This window comes from Vicia villosa, linkage group LG7 (genome assembly GCF_029867415.1).
Source record: "Vicia villosa cultivar HV-30 ecotype Madison, WI linkage group LG7, Vvil1.0, whole genome shotgun sequence".
NCBI lineage: Eukaryota > Viridiplantae > Streptophyta > Magnoliopsida > Fabales > Fabaceae > Vicia > Vicia villosa.
This window is the reverse complement of record NC_081186.1, coordinates 108,022,445-108,036,358: the sequence shown is the minus strand read 5'-3', so window position 1 is coordinate 108,036,358 and position 13,914 is coordinate 108,022,445. Positions and strand designations below refer to the sequence as shown.

General features: G+C 35.1%; 2 protein-coding genes across 3 annotated transcripts; one reads left to right on the top strand and one right to left on the bottom strand.

The window, feature by feature from the left end:
- Positions 1-709: 709 nt before the first annotated feature.
- Positions 710-1,858, top strand: LOC131616472 (uncharacterized). Its single transcript, XM_058887808.1, has 3 exons — positions 710-970; positions 1,054-1,175; positions 1,543-1,858. Exons 1-3 carry the CDS (start codon positions 803-805, stop codon positions 1,655-1,657), a joined length of 405 nt encoding a protein of 134 aa, XP_058743791.1. The 5' UTR covers positions 710-802; the 3' UTR covers positions 1,658-1,858.
- A 467-nt stretch (positions 1,859-2,325) lies between these two features.
- LOC131616471 (1-phosphatidylinositol-3-phosphate 5-kinase FAB1B) lies at positions 2,326-11,755 on the bottom strand. 2 transcript variants are annotated; one of them, XM_058887807.1, is made up of 12 exons: positions 11,470-11,755; positions 10,536-11,209; positions 9,090-9,824; positions 8,418-8,571; positions 7,998-8,342; positions 7,013-7,858; positions 6,593-6,924; positions 6,044-6,167; positions 5,802-5,972; positions 3,725-5,215; positions 3,111-3,377; positions 2,326-2,989 (listed from the first exon to the last, which is right to left on the bottom strand). In XM_058887807.1, exons 2-12 carry the CDS (start codon positions 11,183-11,185, stop codon positions 2,624-2,626), a joined length of 5,481 nt encoding a protein of 1,826 aa, XP_058743790.1. In that variant the 5' UTR covers positions 11,186-11,209; positions 11,470-11,755; the 3' UTR covers positions 2,326-2,623. The 2 variants fall into 2 exon arrangements, with proteins under 2 accessions (XP_058743790.1, XP_058743788.1); XM_058887805.1 differs by having other exon boundaries at positions 10,536-11,754.
- Between the last annotated feature and the right edge of the window lie 2,159 nt (positions 11,756-13,914).

Genomic DNA, 13,914 nt, shown 5'->3' with positions numbered 1-13,914 from the left:
AATAAAAAATTCTCTTAAAATATTAAACATTTCAATTTTCAATGCATTAGACACATTCATACATTTTAATAAAAATTTATTCTTAAGAGACTTGCATTTCTTTAATATATGTAAGAGAATTATCAAGTTATTTTAAGATTTTTTTTTAGAATTATTATATTTTACAAATTTAACGCTTAAAATAAATTAAAAAAATATTGAATACATAACTCAACATATTTTCACAAAATTTAAAATTATTTAATCAAGGATTAAATAATTTCAAGTAAACTAAACCCAACTATAAAATTACATAACTATAAATCCAATTCTAATGAAGTTTTGTATGATTGATCCATCAATAATACAATATGAAAACATTAAATTTTTGTATTGATAAAATTCAATGTATATGCCGAATTATTAAGTAAAGTAGCTATACCTAAAACTACTCCTAGAATAACTTAATTACTCCATCTAAGAACTTGATCATCATTAATATAATATAAAAAGATTCAACAATTGTTTCAATTTAAAACCACTAAAATCAAACATAATTGGCTTGCTAAGAAAATACTATGGGGCAACACAATAAGTTAAACATATGTTGGTCCCTACTTCTTTATCCTATAGTACTATATTAATTAATTAATGCATCGTGACAAGACATGATAATCTACAATAATTGAACTATTATTATATAAACAAAAGTAGATAAAATCGATGCTCACTATCATTACATTAACATCCATTTCATTTTCTTTTTCCTCTTCAGTTTCTCTCCTCCTCTTTTTTTTTCTTGTTCTTCAAGTATTAGAGATTCATGGCTCTTCACTGTAATTCTTTAGCTCAAATCCCAATTCAGAAATATGATCATTCATTTGTGAAATATTCAAACAATTTGTTGATCTCCAAACGATTCTATGCTCCAAAGAAAAAGTCATCAGTTGGTCAAGTAGTGTTTAAAATCACAGCATCCATCCAGAACAAGGTTAATTAACATCTTATAATCTTTCTTTAATTCTCTAGAACAAGAACTTTTTCTTAATTAATGTTTTATTTTATGCAAAACAGGTTTATGAGGATGAATCTCAAGGTATAGTTTGTTACCAAGATGAGAGTGGAGAAATAATTTGTGAAGGGTGTGATGAAGGGCCTTCTTATAGACAAATTTCAAGACCAATCCAACAAACAAGGTAGAGAAATTTCATCTGAAAAGTTATAGTACTATTTTTTTTTTGTCAGAAGACACACAATTACAAGTATCAGAGTTCGAACCTGATAATGACGTCCAACTTAATAATATCAGTTTATGTCAGTTGAGTTAGGTAGAGAAAATTCAACTGAAAAATTATAGTACTATTTTATTTTTTTGTCGGAAGACAGTGATAATAATCACTAGAAACTCAGACACAACTATAAATATCAGGGTTTGAACCTGGTAATGAAGTTTCACCTAACAATATCGATTTATGTCGGTTGAGTAAGGATTTGTCGGACAATTGTACTACTATTCTATACATACATATATTTGTCCTAACATAAATTTTTTGTTGGGTTCAGGGATATTGAAATTGTGAATCTACTAAAACAAAGTTGGTTTCAAATTGCTAAAGGGGAAGAAGAAATTGATGATGCAGTTGAAGGATTTAATTTGAATTTCAATAAAAGAGTTTAACTTAACTCTTTTGACTAATCGAATCAGGCCTTTGTTACACTCTTAGCTTTGAAGTTTGAGTAGTGTAATAATAGTATGTATTATAACCTATAGTTGTGAGTATTGAATCAAATAGTACATGTGCAGTAGGTTAGTTCCTGCAGCACATTTTTTACTTTACTTGCAAGTTGTACAAATTAATAATAGCAATGTTTTTCTCAATTGCTTTTCCTCCTTGTTTGGATAAACCTTATTTGCAGTTTATAGCACAAGTGCTTATCAAAATAATCACTTCAAATTGTAATAATCTCATCTTATTTGCAGTTTATAGCACAAGTGCTTATCAAAATAATCACTTCAAATTGTATTAATCTCATCTTATTTGCAGTTTATAGCATAAGTGCTTATCGAAATAATCAGTTCAAAATGGAACAACCCCATCTTTGTCATTGTAAAATTTAAAAAAGATGAAACTTCTCCTAAAGCATTTTAGGAAAGGCATGCTCAATAATATGACAATGATGTCATAAGACATTATGTTTGCTGAACTTTCCTTGGTCAATGGAGACCTTTTTTACCTCAAAGTTGGCCATGAAAGTTGTAATAACCAATTGAGTTAAAAAAAACCTCATTCTTGTTGCCTCGATAAGAATCTCCGAAAAAAGATATCTGAATTCAAGACATAGTGATGACAAATGAAATTTGAGATACTCGAACGCGTCTGAAATTTTATACATGTATATATGATGCTGGAAACAGACTGTATGTTTTTTGTACATAGATTTCATCTGGAGGTCATTAAATACATTTACTCCAGACAAACACCATGTGGCTTCTAACAGCTTCTGTGTGTATATCTATCATAATTGAACCAAAAGAATTCCTATAATTTAAGAGGCCAAAAACAAAAACCAAATAAAAAATATGGATGGAGTTGATGATTCCCAAAATGGAAGTAAAATTTACAGAAACACATGAAAGAAAGAATCATTCAGCTAAAGTCCTAGACTGTGTATTGTTTTCTTTTTCTTTGTTTTCTTTTTCTTTTTCTTTGTTTTCTTCAACTAAATCAGACTGAGAATGACTAGGAATAATCGATGGAGGGGACCATTGATCTGGAAGCATGAGAAAGTAAGTAGTCATTGCTTTTCTGAACCTTTTCTTGTATTGCTTTGGTGATATAACTGTTGGTGGTGTATTCTTTGGTCCTCCAAGGATTCCTGAAGCTTTCACCCATGTTTCAAGATGCTTGTCCCATGTATACTGCCTCATGAAATCGATTATTCCAAGAACTAACTCGTCCTTTTCTTCGTCCACCCCAACTAGTAATGAATAGTCCATTACATCAACTGACTGCAAAAAGAGGTAAACATATGCATGCATGTCAAATGGACTTAACATTAAGGTGTTTATCCAAACAAAGCCTAAGCAAGAAAAGTGTAAAGTATAGTGTGGATGAAGATGTGAAACTTACTGCAAGAAAACCAGTATCATTCCAGACGGCTCTTTCTAACAGTCGTTTTGCTTTGTTTCCCACAAAAATAGGAGAAGTTGGCATTGCTTCAATCAAATTCTGGTCCAGCAGAACTTTGTTTTTCCCTGTACTATCTGGATTATACCGAGACCTAGAAGATCCTTTGAGATCGTAAAGTCGTGTCACGGTCCTCCTAAATAGAAGATTCTCCATAACCAAAACGTCCATCTTTGACTCTTTACCTCCTTTGAGATGCTTTGAAGTAACCTTTTTCCAACCAAAAATTATGCGGTTAAGATCCAGCATTATAAATTAACAATCTAATTCTAATTACCAATACATTCAAAGATGATTTATAGCATGATCCTTCCATCGGTGGTTATGTGAGTTTTCTTGCTTGGTTCTTTACCTTCCAAAAGATGAATAACCATCTAAACTTCTATCAATGATTTAGTTAAGCAAGTTACTTTGCTTGGTTTTTAATAAAATTTCATAACTAGACTCGGCAGTTTCCATATTTACAAACGAAATATGATGACTTAGTTACTTCTACATTTGAGGCTCTAAGAACAAAATAATAAAAAAAAAAATGTAAGGCATGAAAAGACGAGTACCTGGTATATGCCAAGAATCTTTGCCAGGCATGTTGGACTTCCTGTTCCTATGGATTCAGAAAGGTACTTGAAGTATTCAGGACCAAATTTAACGAACGATTCAAGTTCTGTTTTGGTAACTTGTTTGATGATAAATCGATCATCCAAGGTTTTTGCAAAGAATACATTACTCTTCCCACCTTGAGCTCTCCATTTCTTACAGCGACTTAGAGACCTTATGTAGTCAAGCTCGGAAGGACAGCAGACTCTTCTTAAGGCTTCAAATCGCTTTGCATAGTAAACAGTCACATAATATTTTACCTTTGCAAGGGGATCTTCTTCTCCAAAGGAAACTTTGGCATGCATAGCTTTTGTATACATCACTGGGTCCAACATTGATGAGTTACGAGAACCAGACATGGACAATATCATATCCTCGATCGACCCAAAACTTTTCTGAGAATCAAAAGCTGTATCATCGGCCGATGAAAATGACTGGAAGGCACCAGACTCTGAAAAATAAGTTGATGCATATTCAGATCCATCTTTTGATCTCTCTAATTCATCAGATAACTGGGAATGATATTGCGATGACATCAAGGCATGAGCTATAATACTCGAGGGCTCATCATCATATATTGGAATTACAGTGTCATTAACACCGATCGGCAAAAGCATGCTTGCACCACCATGGAGTCCCAGCTTCCCGAATGACGTTACAAAAACGGGATTGTATTCCACTAGTTTTTCAATCTTCTGGCTACTAGCAAACAAGCTCTTGTTAAATTGGCGATAGAAGTTTACAAAGGGAATCCCTAACCAACTTAAAGAGTCTTCCAAATTATCATGACTTTTAAGAGAAGAAAAGATGCTCTTGGAACTGTTCTGGTCTTCAGAGCGATCCCCGAGATAGTACGTTTCTCTTTGTGTAGTGGTTGTCAAAGCATCTGCTATAGATATATCAGGGTTTCCGGAAGTGCTATCCTTTTGAATTCCAATTCCTGACTGGTTTTCACCTGTCCATTTTGCATCAAGTGTATCAGACAAACTAGGTACAACGGGTAATGGCCCCTCCGAGAGAGCTCTACGAACACCCAATTCATGTTCTAAAAGGTGCGATTGATCATTTACGCTTTTGCTGAGAGAAAGATTGGGATGCTCTTTCTCGTTTTGTTTATTTTTGGCCACGTCAATTTCTTGATTAAATGCATCGGATTGGGAACTTTTGGCATCAACTAGTTCATGAATAGAGTCAGCACTGCTGAATCCCCTTCTAGCCAAGGAGACCCCAGTCATCAAATTTTCATCTATAGGTGTTTCCTTATCTTCTGAAGTCGAACTGCTTAAATCAGTTTCGATGTTGGAATTAGCTAAGCTGTCTGCATACACAAGGCGGTGGTCCCACACATATGATTGGAAAAGTAACTGCCTCCACAGTCGGTTAATTTCCAGAATGTCAATTCCAGGTTGGCCATTTCTCTTTTCTTGGTTCAAAATCTTTTTAAGAGTTTCCTATGTAAACAGAAGAGAAAACCGTGAAACTACAATACTTTAAAGATATGTATATGTTTCTACAATATTATAGAATTTAATAAAACCTCACCCCTTTAAGACTGCTAACATAGTTATTAGTTAATAAATCCCCTATCCTATCTAACATTAAAGTGATAGATATTAAAAAATGCTAAAACAAAAATGATCTTATGCTACCTCCGTACCTAAATATAAGAGACTCTTGAGTTTTTTCTTTTTTCTTTGTCCCTTTTTATAAGACCATTTCAAAGTGCATTGATCATTTGCTTACTCATATGCTTCTAATTATGTTACATTGTATTTCTGCTTTTTGCACTAAATACTCTTACACAAAGATTAAATAATTCTCTCTCCTATGGATAAACTTGTAAAATTATACAAATAGTCAACAAACTTAATACATCAACTAACTTCTTAATTTCTTTGATTTACTCTAAAGGGTCTTATATTTAGGGATGGAGGTAGTATCTCTCAAGACTAAAAGTTACTGAACACAAAAACAATCATTGAAACGAACTTGAGTGAATGAAGCTATAAATTCAGGTAAAATTACAAAGACCCTCACCTCAAATTCCAGTTTCTCCCTTTGCAACATTGCTTCCAGTTCAGTAACTTGACGTCTTAATTCCGGTGTTTTATGACCACTACTGCTTTGGATTGAATTCGATTTTTTTTCTCCAATTTGACTTAGACAATTGAGTACTTCGGAGAATAAAAGCTCGGCTCGATTGACCGTCTGTAACAACCAGAAATTAGATTCACTGTAATGCAACCAAAATTTAAAATCCAAGACTTCAAATATCAAACCTCATCTGATTCTTTCTGTATCCAATCCTGTTTCCCGTGATCAAAATTCAGTTTGTGTGGAGGAAGGTAGACTGAGTGAACATCAATTGATGCATATCGAAAACAAGCAACCATTTTCCCGAATCTGCAAGAGAAATATGAGCATCGTGAATCAATGCATCCTACAAAGGACGCCATAAGATTCCTTCTCTTAAATAATCGTGTTGATACAGTATTAAAGAAGAGATAATGAATATACATTGACAGTATAAATAAGTTTTACACATACATTCAAACTTACTTCACCATCTTAGCAATGTATATAGGTTTAAAAGTAATGTTACGTTGTGGCTATATATGTGTGGAAAATTTGTTTAGACTGTCGTTACAGAGTTATTATACACATTATTTTCAAATTCAATCATTAGTATCTTAAATCATGAAGTTTGTCACCTATAAAATAGAGATCAAGACCACAGACATGACAGTTTTGTTATAAATGGGTAACATATAAAAATTGGACTAGATGACAATTTAGGTCAAACACAAAATAGGGGAGATTATAATCACCCATAAAAGCGAAGACAATCTCTGTGTAGAGAATGGCCACAGCTTGCCACCCTGCTGGCTGCAGCATGGTTTGAGAAACTGAGCTCCAAAAACTTTCCAAATGATAAACCCCAAGCAGCATCAGACATTACTATTCTCTGTGTGGCAGGAGGAAAGCCACCGATTCTTGGACACCGCAAGCACCTGTGCCACATCCAAATCTTTCCGTCCCTTTCACCAGGCAGGATGATTTCTGGTAGTTTTTTTACCGATATGGTAAGTGTTCCCTGTCGATGAGTATAGCAATGCACATGTGCTTCCGATGGCATATCACAAGAATCACATCGATAACTCTGGAAAGTAAATACATTTATTAAATGTGCAAACTATTGCCTTAGTTCTAACAAATGCACATGTATTCCTCCAATAAGAGAAAATTACCTGATCAAATAAATGGTCCCGCAGGAACCGACCCAATGGCTTGTCAAAGCTTCCATAGTATTTAATTCGGAATAGATGGGACCTCTCGCACACGGTTCCCTTCCATACACACCGAGACGATAAAGACACCAAAATGCTTTGATGGTCAGAGGGTGATGGAGGAAACTCTTCTTTTTGAGGAACTGGTTCTTCATTTGTGGTTACAAGCTTCTTATCAGTATGGTTTTGAGCATAATTTGGAGATAATGACGACTCCGAAGCGCTTAACTGATTTGCATAGATTTGGTTATGACCATTTCGAGAATTATCAGCTAAAATGCCTTGATATATTTGCTCTGAAGTTTCCGTACCATTTACAAAGGTATCATCCACCACAGAAGTTTCTTTTACCGGAGGTTGTTTGGAAAGAAGCTTCTTATGGTGCAATTCAGGAATATTATCTCCAGAAGCAACAATGGAGGAGTACATGGCAGCTGAATGGTTAAGATTTGATCCAGATGGCAAAGATTGAGAACAACCATTAGATAAGGATCCTGTATTGCAAACTGGGGAGACTAGTTCAGTAACTGTGACACTTTTGGTCCTCCGTGGTCCATTGTTGGGATCATGAATCTGAGACTTCTCATTGCCCGGAACACTAAAACCAGGAACTGTTGAGATTGACCTTTGAATGGATGACGACTTATTTGGAAGGGCGAGACTGTTTAATGGAAGTTCTGGCAGAGAGACTCCTTCATCAGCAAGAAAAGATGTCTCCATAGCCAAATGGTAGGCTGCAAAAACTGCATACTGAACCACATGCTTTACCTTTTTCAATTCATCCATGTCAGCTCCTCTAAGTAAAATCTGTTTAATTATAAACAATAGAACAATGAATTCTTCTTACAATAGTAGAAAGATTTATCTGTAATTTGAAGTCATGGTTTCCTGCATATTTTGTTCTTATTATGTTGAAATTACATGAAACAAATAAATCAAGACTTACTGTGCAACCTAATGGTTTTGGGCAACCTTCAAAAAACATCAATGTTTTCATTGGTTTTTTTGCACCCGGAACAGCAACAATTAGGTCTTCGAGAAATTTTTCAACATGAAACGTTTCACAGTAACCCAACTTTTGCGATGAAAGATGATCAATTGAAGGCACTATTTGAGTGCCAGTACAACGTGCTAAGCGCTCTAAAAGCGGTCTCTTTACATTGAGAACTAGTGTTATGTCTTTTGCAAGAAGATATTCTTGTGCATATCGAGAAACTGATTTCTCGACCAGAAGGATACTTGGCTGGTGTGAAGCTATCTTTGCCACTGCCATCTTAAGATGGTCCGTTTCCTACATAAAAGAGTATAAACACTTAGCATAAACTCATATTAGCCTAACCCTTAAAAAGTATTACACAAGAACAACCTGCTGCAATAGGGTATCAACACTAGACAAGAGATTGGTAACACGCTGATATTCAAGAGCCCCTCCAAGGATCAACAAGCGAGGTTTATCCACTTTTGACGTCATTCGTCGATGAGCCACGTTTTTCTTACAAACAACTCCTTTAACCACCACACTGTAAGAAAATAAATCCAAGAAGTCAGGGAAATAGAATGCCAGGACTTTGACATATACAAAATTCTCTTTGACCCATGATTGAGTTTAATAATATATTGCACTTATAACAGGAAATAAAAGTGATCAACATAAAATCATGAGTTAAAATCAAGTTTATACTAATGGTGTAGATTTATGTGAAAATTAATAAAAATTTCTATTTGGCCCTAACACTTCACATTTAAGGCGTGTCCAGTGTTGGACACTATCTGTTTCCTTTTTCTTTTTTTGGAACCATAAATAAGATATACAAAAGCAACAGCACCACTCTTGAATATTTTTGTTTAGCAGGTTATGAAAGGTGTTTTTCCATATTGAGACTCAGTGTATTTATGCACGAGAAAAGCATGAGGCTTAAAACCTGTTGCCAAAAGCCATCTAGAATGATAAATTGTAATAACTGATCTAGAAGAGCATAAAACAAAACTAGATAGAACATAGAGGTTAAAATCATATCATAAAAAGTGTAGTATTCACCTTTCAATGCGGCTCCCACATGCTATGCATTTGACTTTCGAATAACCAGCTGGGTCCATCCCACCACCTTTGCTCATATCTGGTTTCAGTAAATTAGCAGCTTCCCATGACAGAGATATGATTATTTCCAACCAACTGTTTTTGTTATTGTCCTCAACTGGTAGGTTCTCAACTGCTAAGAGCTGCGACACCAAAGCCCTAAAGTGTCCATCAACTACATTCTTCATTACCTTCTTGTGTTCCTCATTTGACCTATCTCTCTGTCGATACTCCCCACTTCCAAAACTGCTTGAACTGCGAAGATAGCCCCACTCTCCAGTGCTATTTCCCTCATTATCATCGTCGTCATCATACATAATAGCTTCCCGGTCATCTTCTTCATCCTCTGGTTCAGGGGGGAGCCACAAAAGTCCATTATTTTCGAAATCGACAGGTTCAGCATCAACATCCTCTGAAACATATAACGACGAAGGTGCATCATGTTCATCACAGATATCAGGTTCATCTTCATTTTTTGCAATAACTGGCGTTCCTTCCAAACCACATGCATCAAAATTGTAGTTTGAAGAGAGTTTTGCATCAATGTTTTCTCCATTGGGATGCCCTTTCTGTGAGCCATCAATTTTTTTTATTCCATCAAGCACGGCCTGTCCATAGTAGCTATTCACTTGAGGATATTGCCTTATATCAGAATCAGACCGATATACATCATACTCATCCTCATCATCGTCACTCCTGAAAAAACATAAAAGCACATTGACCCATGACAAATTTGGACAAACTAGCAGCATTGATAAGGCACGTATTAATGTCATGTTTGGATAAACAACTTAATTAAGCGCTAATAGCATAAGCATTTATCATTAAGTTCTTATGCAAAAGCTATTTCTATAACAAAAGATGAAATAAAGCTATAAGTTGTTTTCATAAGCTCTCTTGAAGAGCTTTCAGAAATGCCCTAAATTGTTTCCATAAACTCTCTCAAACAGTCTCACAACAAGTGCTTATGTAAGTAAATAATCTCAAAAAGTCAATCCAAACAGACCCTAAATATAAGAGTTGTTGGGTGATAGAGAATGCATTAAATAAATTACAGATATTTTAGTCAAAATATAAAGGTAAAATAAATCACAGATAATTTATTAAATAACATTCACACATTGAAATCATGTGATTACAGAATCCTGACGACTCTGATGCGCATTAGAACGAAATGATTTATGTGATCACTTATCAGATCCCCATCATAATTCAAGTTATACTAAAGATATAATGTATGGTTGTGAAATTCCTTTGAATTTTCCATAATCACAATGAAGAATATGATTTATCAAAAAACAATATAAAAACAAAACTACATGAAAATGTCTTATCAATGAAATACCAATATGAACAATCAAGAATCAGTCCTCACTATCAATGAATTTAAGAGAAGTAATGCAATACCTGCTCATAGAGAACCCGTATTGCTTCGTTAATGGGTCCCCTAGTTCTTCTACAAGATCAATATTCCTCCCTCCTATGGATGATAAACGTTCCCTATCAGTTTCTTTTCCCCTCTTAGGTGACTGATGCATGTTGTTCCCACATGAACCCTGTTGTTTTTGTTTATAAGAACTAACCGAATAAGGCACGGAGCAAATAGTAATGTTACTACTGTTACCCGTGGCACTAGTTTTACTACTAGCCACACTCGAAGCTGACATTGTACGTTCAAGATTAGAAGTCTGACCACTTTTCTCAAAAGAAACTATACCCTGCTCCCACTGCTTGTAACAATAATTACACACCCGAATCTTCTCCGACTCATCCCAAGAATTCCTCTGGCCTCCGCTAAACGGTGCAGGAACCGAATTCGTAGTACACTTGGAACAAAAAATCCGTCCACAAAGACGACAATGGTGTCTGCGATTAAATAAAGAGAATTGTGCATCACACTCGTAGCATACTCTACAACTATGATCGGGCATCCAAAAATCACGCGACACGTTTGCTGGCTCAGATTGCCAGGGTATCCATGATTTTATAATACTGACAAGCTCAGAAAATGCCTTGTCTATTGCATCCATTGACAAACAAAAATCTAGCTTCCGCATTCATCATGATTCTCCCATTTGCCACTAATAACCAACCATATTCACAATTCAGAATTCAAAACTCATACACTCAAATTCTCAATACATCGAGGTAATAAAGATCAATTGCTTTCGAAATATCAACGAAAGGAACCCTAATTCACCAATCACTTAACCTCAGAAGCTCTCAATTCAATATTTGACTAATTCAAACACTCGTTTCAATTGAATTGAATGCGCACACTATAAAAAAAAATCAAAAACACGATCAGAAAATTAAGCATATACGAAGAACGGAAACAAACCCTGAATCAATCAACAACGAGTTCGAATTTGGATCTTTGATAATCATCATCGTCAACCACAGAATAATCTCAATAATCGATTAAAAAATAAATTAATCGAAACAAACAAGTCGCTACGATTCTGTACACGAATTTGGAAAAACAGAGATCAATGGAAGAATGAAAATTCTGTTGTGAAATGGAATTTGAGTAACGAGTTTTCCATTTTGTTCTATCATTCTCTCATTTGATATACTAGTAACCCTTTTTTCTCTGTGATTCCTGACAGAGACTTGTTTATATAAAACATTATAATTGCGGGGTATTATAAAGTTGGTGTTTATTTTTATTTTTTTATCAAATGAAAAGGTGTTCAATTTTATTATATGAACTAATGTTGTAGAAAGTCAAAGATGAAAAATGTAAAGGAATTATAACCATAAAAAAATGAAGAAAATGTTGATGTGGGTTGAGAGATTAAATGTGAGTTTATAGTTTTGAAAATTGTGCCTGACTTTTTTGAAAGTTTAAATTAATTTTTCAATATATATTTTTTTAAAATACTTAATGTTGCTATGGGTGCACATATCTTGACATGTAAGAGAAGACGTGTCATTTTAATTGGTATCTTGACATGTAAGGAGATGGCGTGTCATTTTAAATGAATTTATTTTTACTTTTATATTACTTGTTATTCTCCTAATTGATTTGAATTTTGGAGTATTAATTTTAGAGGTTAGTCTCACTCTATCGTATATGAGGTATTGCTCCACTGCAATGAGATGTAACTGCATCGTCTCGTCTTCTATTTTTAGTTCCCAACCGAACAGTGGCACACTGTATAGGAATTGACTTTTGATTTTCGCAGACTTTCATAAAAAATAATTGTTTCTCCACCAAATATCTAGGTCATTGATCTCCTTTATTGAAGTTTCAATCTCCTTCTCAAACAGATCTATTATAAAATTCATCGAGCATGGTGACATCCAAAGTCACTCAATCTATCGCTCAATGACAAGTTGTTATTGCAGTCATTGAATATACTAGAACTCCACCTCTTCCTCCCCCCTTCTCTGGTGGAAGAAGATCCATTAGTGGCATCTTCATCTAACCCTACGCAACAAGATTATGTTCCTTTAAGAGTTTGTCAAAGAGTGTCCCAAGCTCTCGTGCTCTCCAAGCATATACAACAACTTTGATAGGGAGAACCATCACATCTACCTCCTTTACAACATGTTGTATTTTAAAAAGAAATAATCTTAAGCCTTTAGTTGCTGCAGGCAAATATTGGAGTGCAAGGAGCCACAAACTTGTTGAACAACATTTACAACCTAGTACACCTACACAACTCACAATTCTTAACTGATAAGATACTCAAAAATGAATTAAACATGCAATACGTTCCATGAAAGGACATCACTATACGAGAGACAACTTCTCAGGGAAACCAAGCAGGCATACCAGAGTCGGTTCCTGTTGGCACAACTACGCCACAGGGAGAGGCCACGAAATCACTTACTCGTAACCAACATCGATGACATAGGACTCTTCTGCCCAATTTTGAGAATGAGTGATAGTCATACTCCTTCCGAAGTTTGTCATCCTCATCGTTCACCGATACACCATTCTTAGAGAAGGAAAATAAATGACACAAACACTTCAGCTCTACAGCAAAAGAAGAACATGTTGTATCCTCACTAACAAAATCCCGAGGTCTCTAAAGAAACCTCCAAAGTTGTAAATTTACGACGGAACTAGAGATCCAGACGAACATTTTGAACATGTAGATAACATACTAGATTACTACCAGACAAACATGTTGACCCTTACGGGAGTCACGATGACGTGGTTCAAAGCCCTTCGAGACAAAAGTATAGATTTATTGAAGGATCTGTATGACTCCTTCATTGTCCAATTTACCTCCCGAAACCAGCAACCCACAACCATGGTGGTACTCAGCAGGGTCATACAAAAGAATGAAGGAAACCTTGAGTGAGTACATTGATCAATTCACAAAAGTGACAATGGTTGTACGAGTCACGAATGGAGGATTAAAATGTTGGATGTTCAAGAAGGGAGGGATTGAGGTAGAATTACATGTTCTGCGAAATTTTGGCGCTCAGTAGCCTATAATTTGAGTGATATGCTAAATAATTCATAACCTTATATCAATTACAATGAAAAATCCTAAATGAAGAAGGAGAGATGGTCCAGGGAGCACGAAACTCCAAATACGGTTGGGCGCCATAAAAAGAGAGCAATTGCCTCAAAAAAGACAGGGACCGTAGATCCTAATCCAGATTCCCCGCCTACACTTCTTTGAACACTTTGAGGGGGGAAATATGGCGACAATCCAAACCAAACCAAACCGAAATTAAATCGATTATTATTGGTTTGGTTCAAAAACCAAACCAAACCAATAAAAACCGATGTGGTTTGGTTTGGTTCTCGGATTTAGTTTTTAGG

What these genes read in the sequence shown, in the direction of transcription:
- LOC131616472 (XM_058887808.1), top strand. Translation starts at nt 803, where the DNA reads ATGGCTCTTCACTGTAATTCTTTAGCTCAAATCCCAATTCAGAAATAT. An exon ending in CAGCATCCATCCAGAACAAG is followed by an intron (nt 971 to 1,053) that starts GTTAATTAACAT and finishes TATGCAAAACAG; the next exon opens with GTTTATGAGGATGAATCTCA. An exon ending in AGACCAATCCAACAAACAAG is followed by an intron (nt 1,176 to 1,542) that starts GTAGAGAAATTT and finishes TGTTGGGTTCAG; the next exon opens with GGATATTGAAATTGTGAATC.
- LOC131616471 (XM_058887807.1), bottom strand. Translation starts at nt 11,185, where the DNA reads ATGCGGAAGCTAGATTTTTGTTTGTCAATGGATGCAATAGACAAGGCA. An exon ending in TACAGAAAGAATCAGATGAG is followed by an intron (nt 5,973 to 6,043) that starts GTTTGATATTTG and finishes TGGTTGTTACAG; the next exon opens with ACGGTCAATCGAGCCGAGCT. An exon ending in ATGATACTGGTTTTCTTGCA is followed by an intron (nt 2,990 to 3,110) that starts GTAAGTTTCACA and finishes CTCTTTTTGCAG; the next exon opens with TCAGTTGATGTAATGGACTA.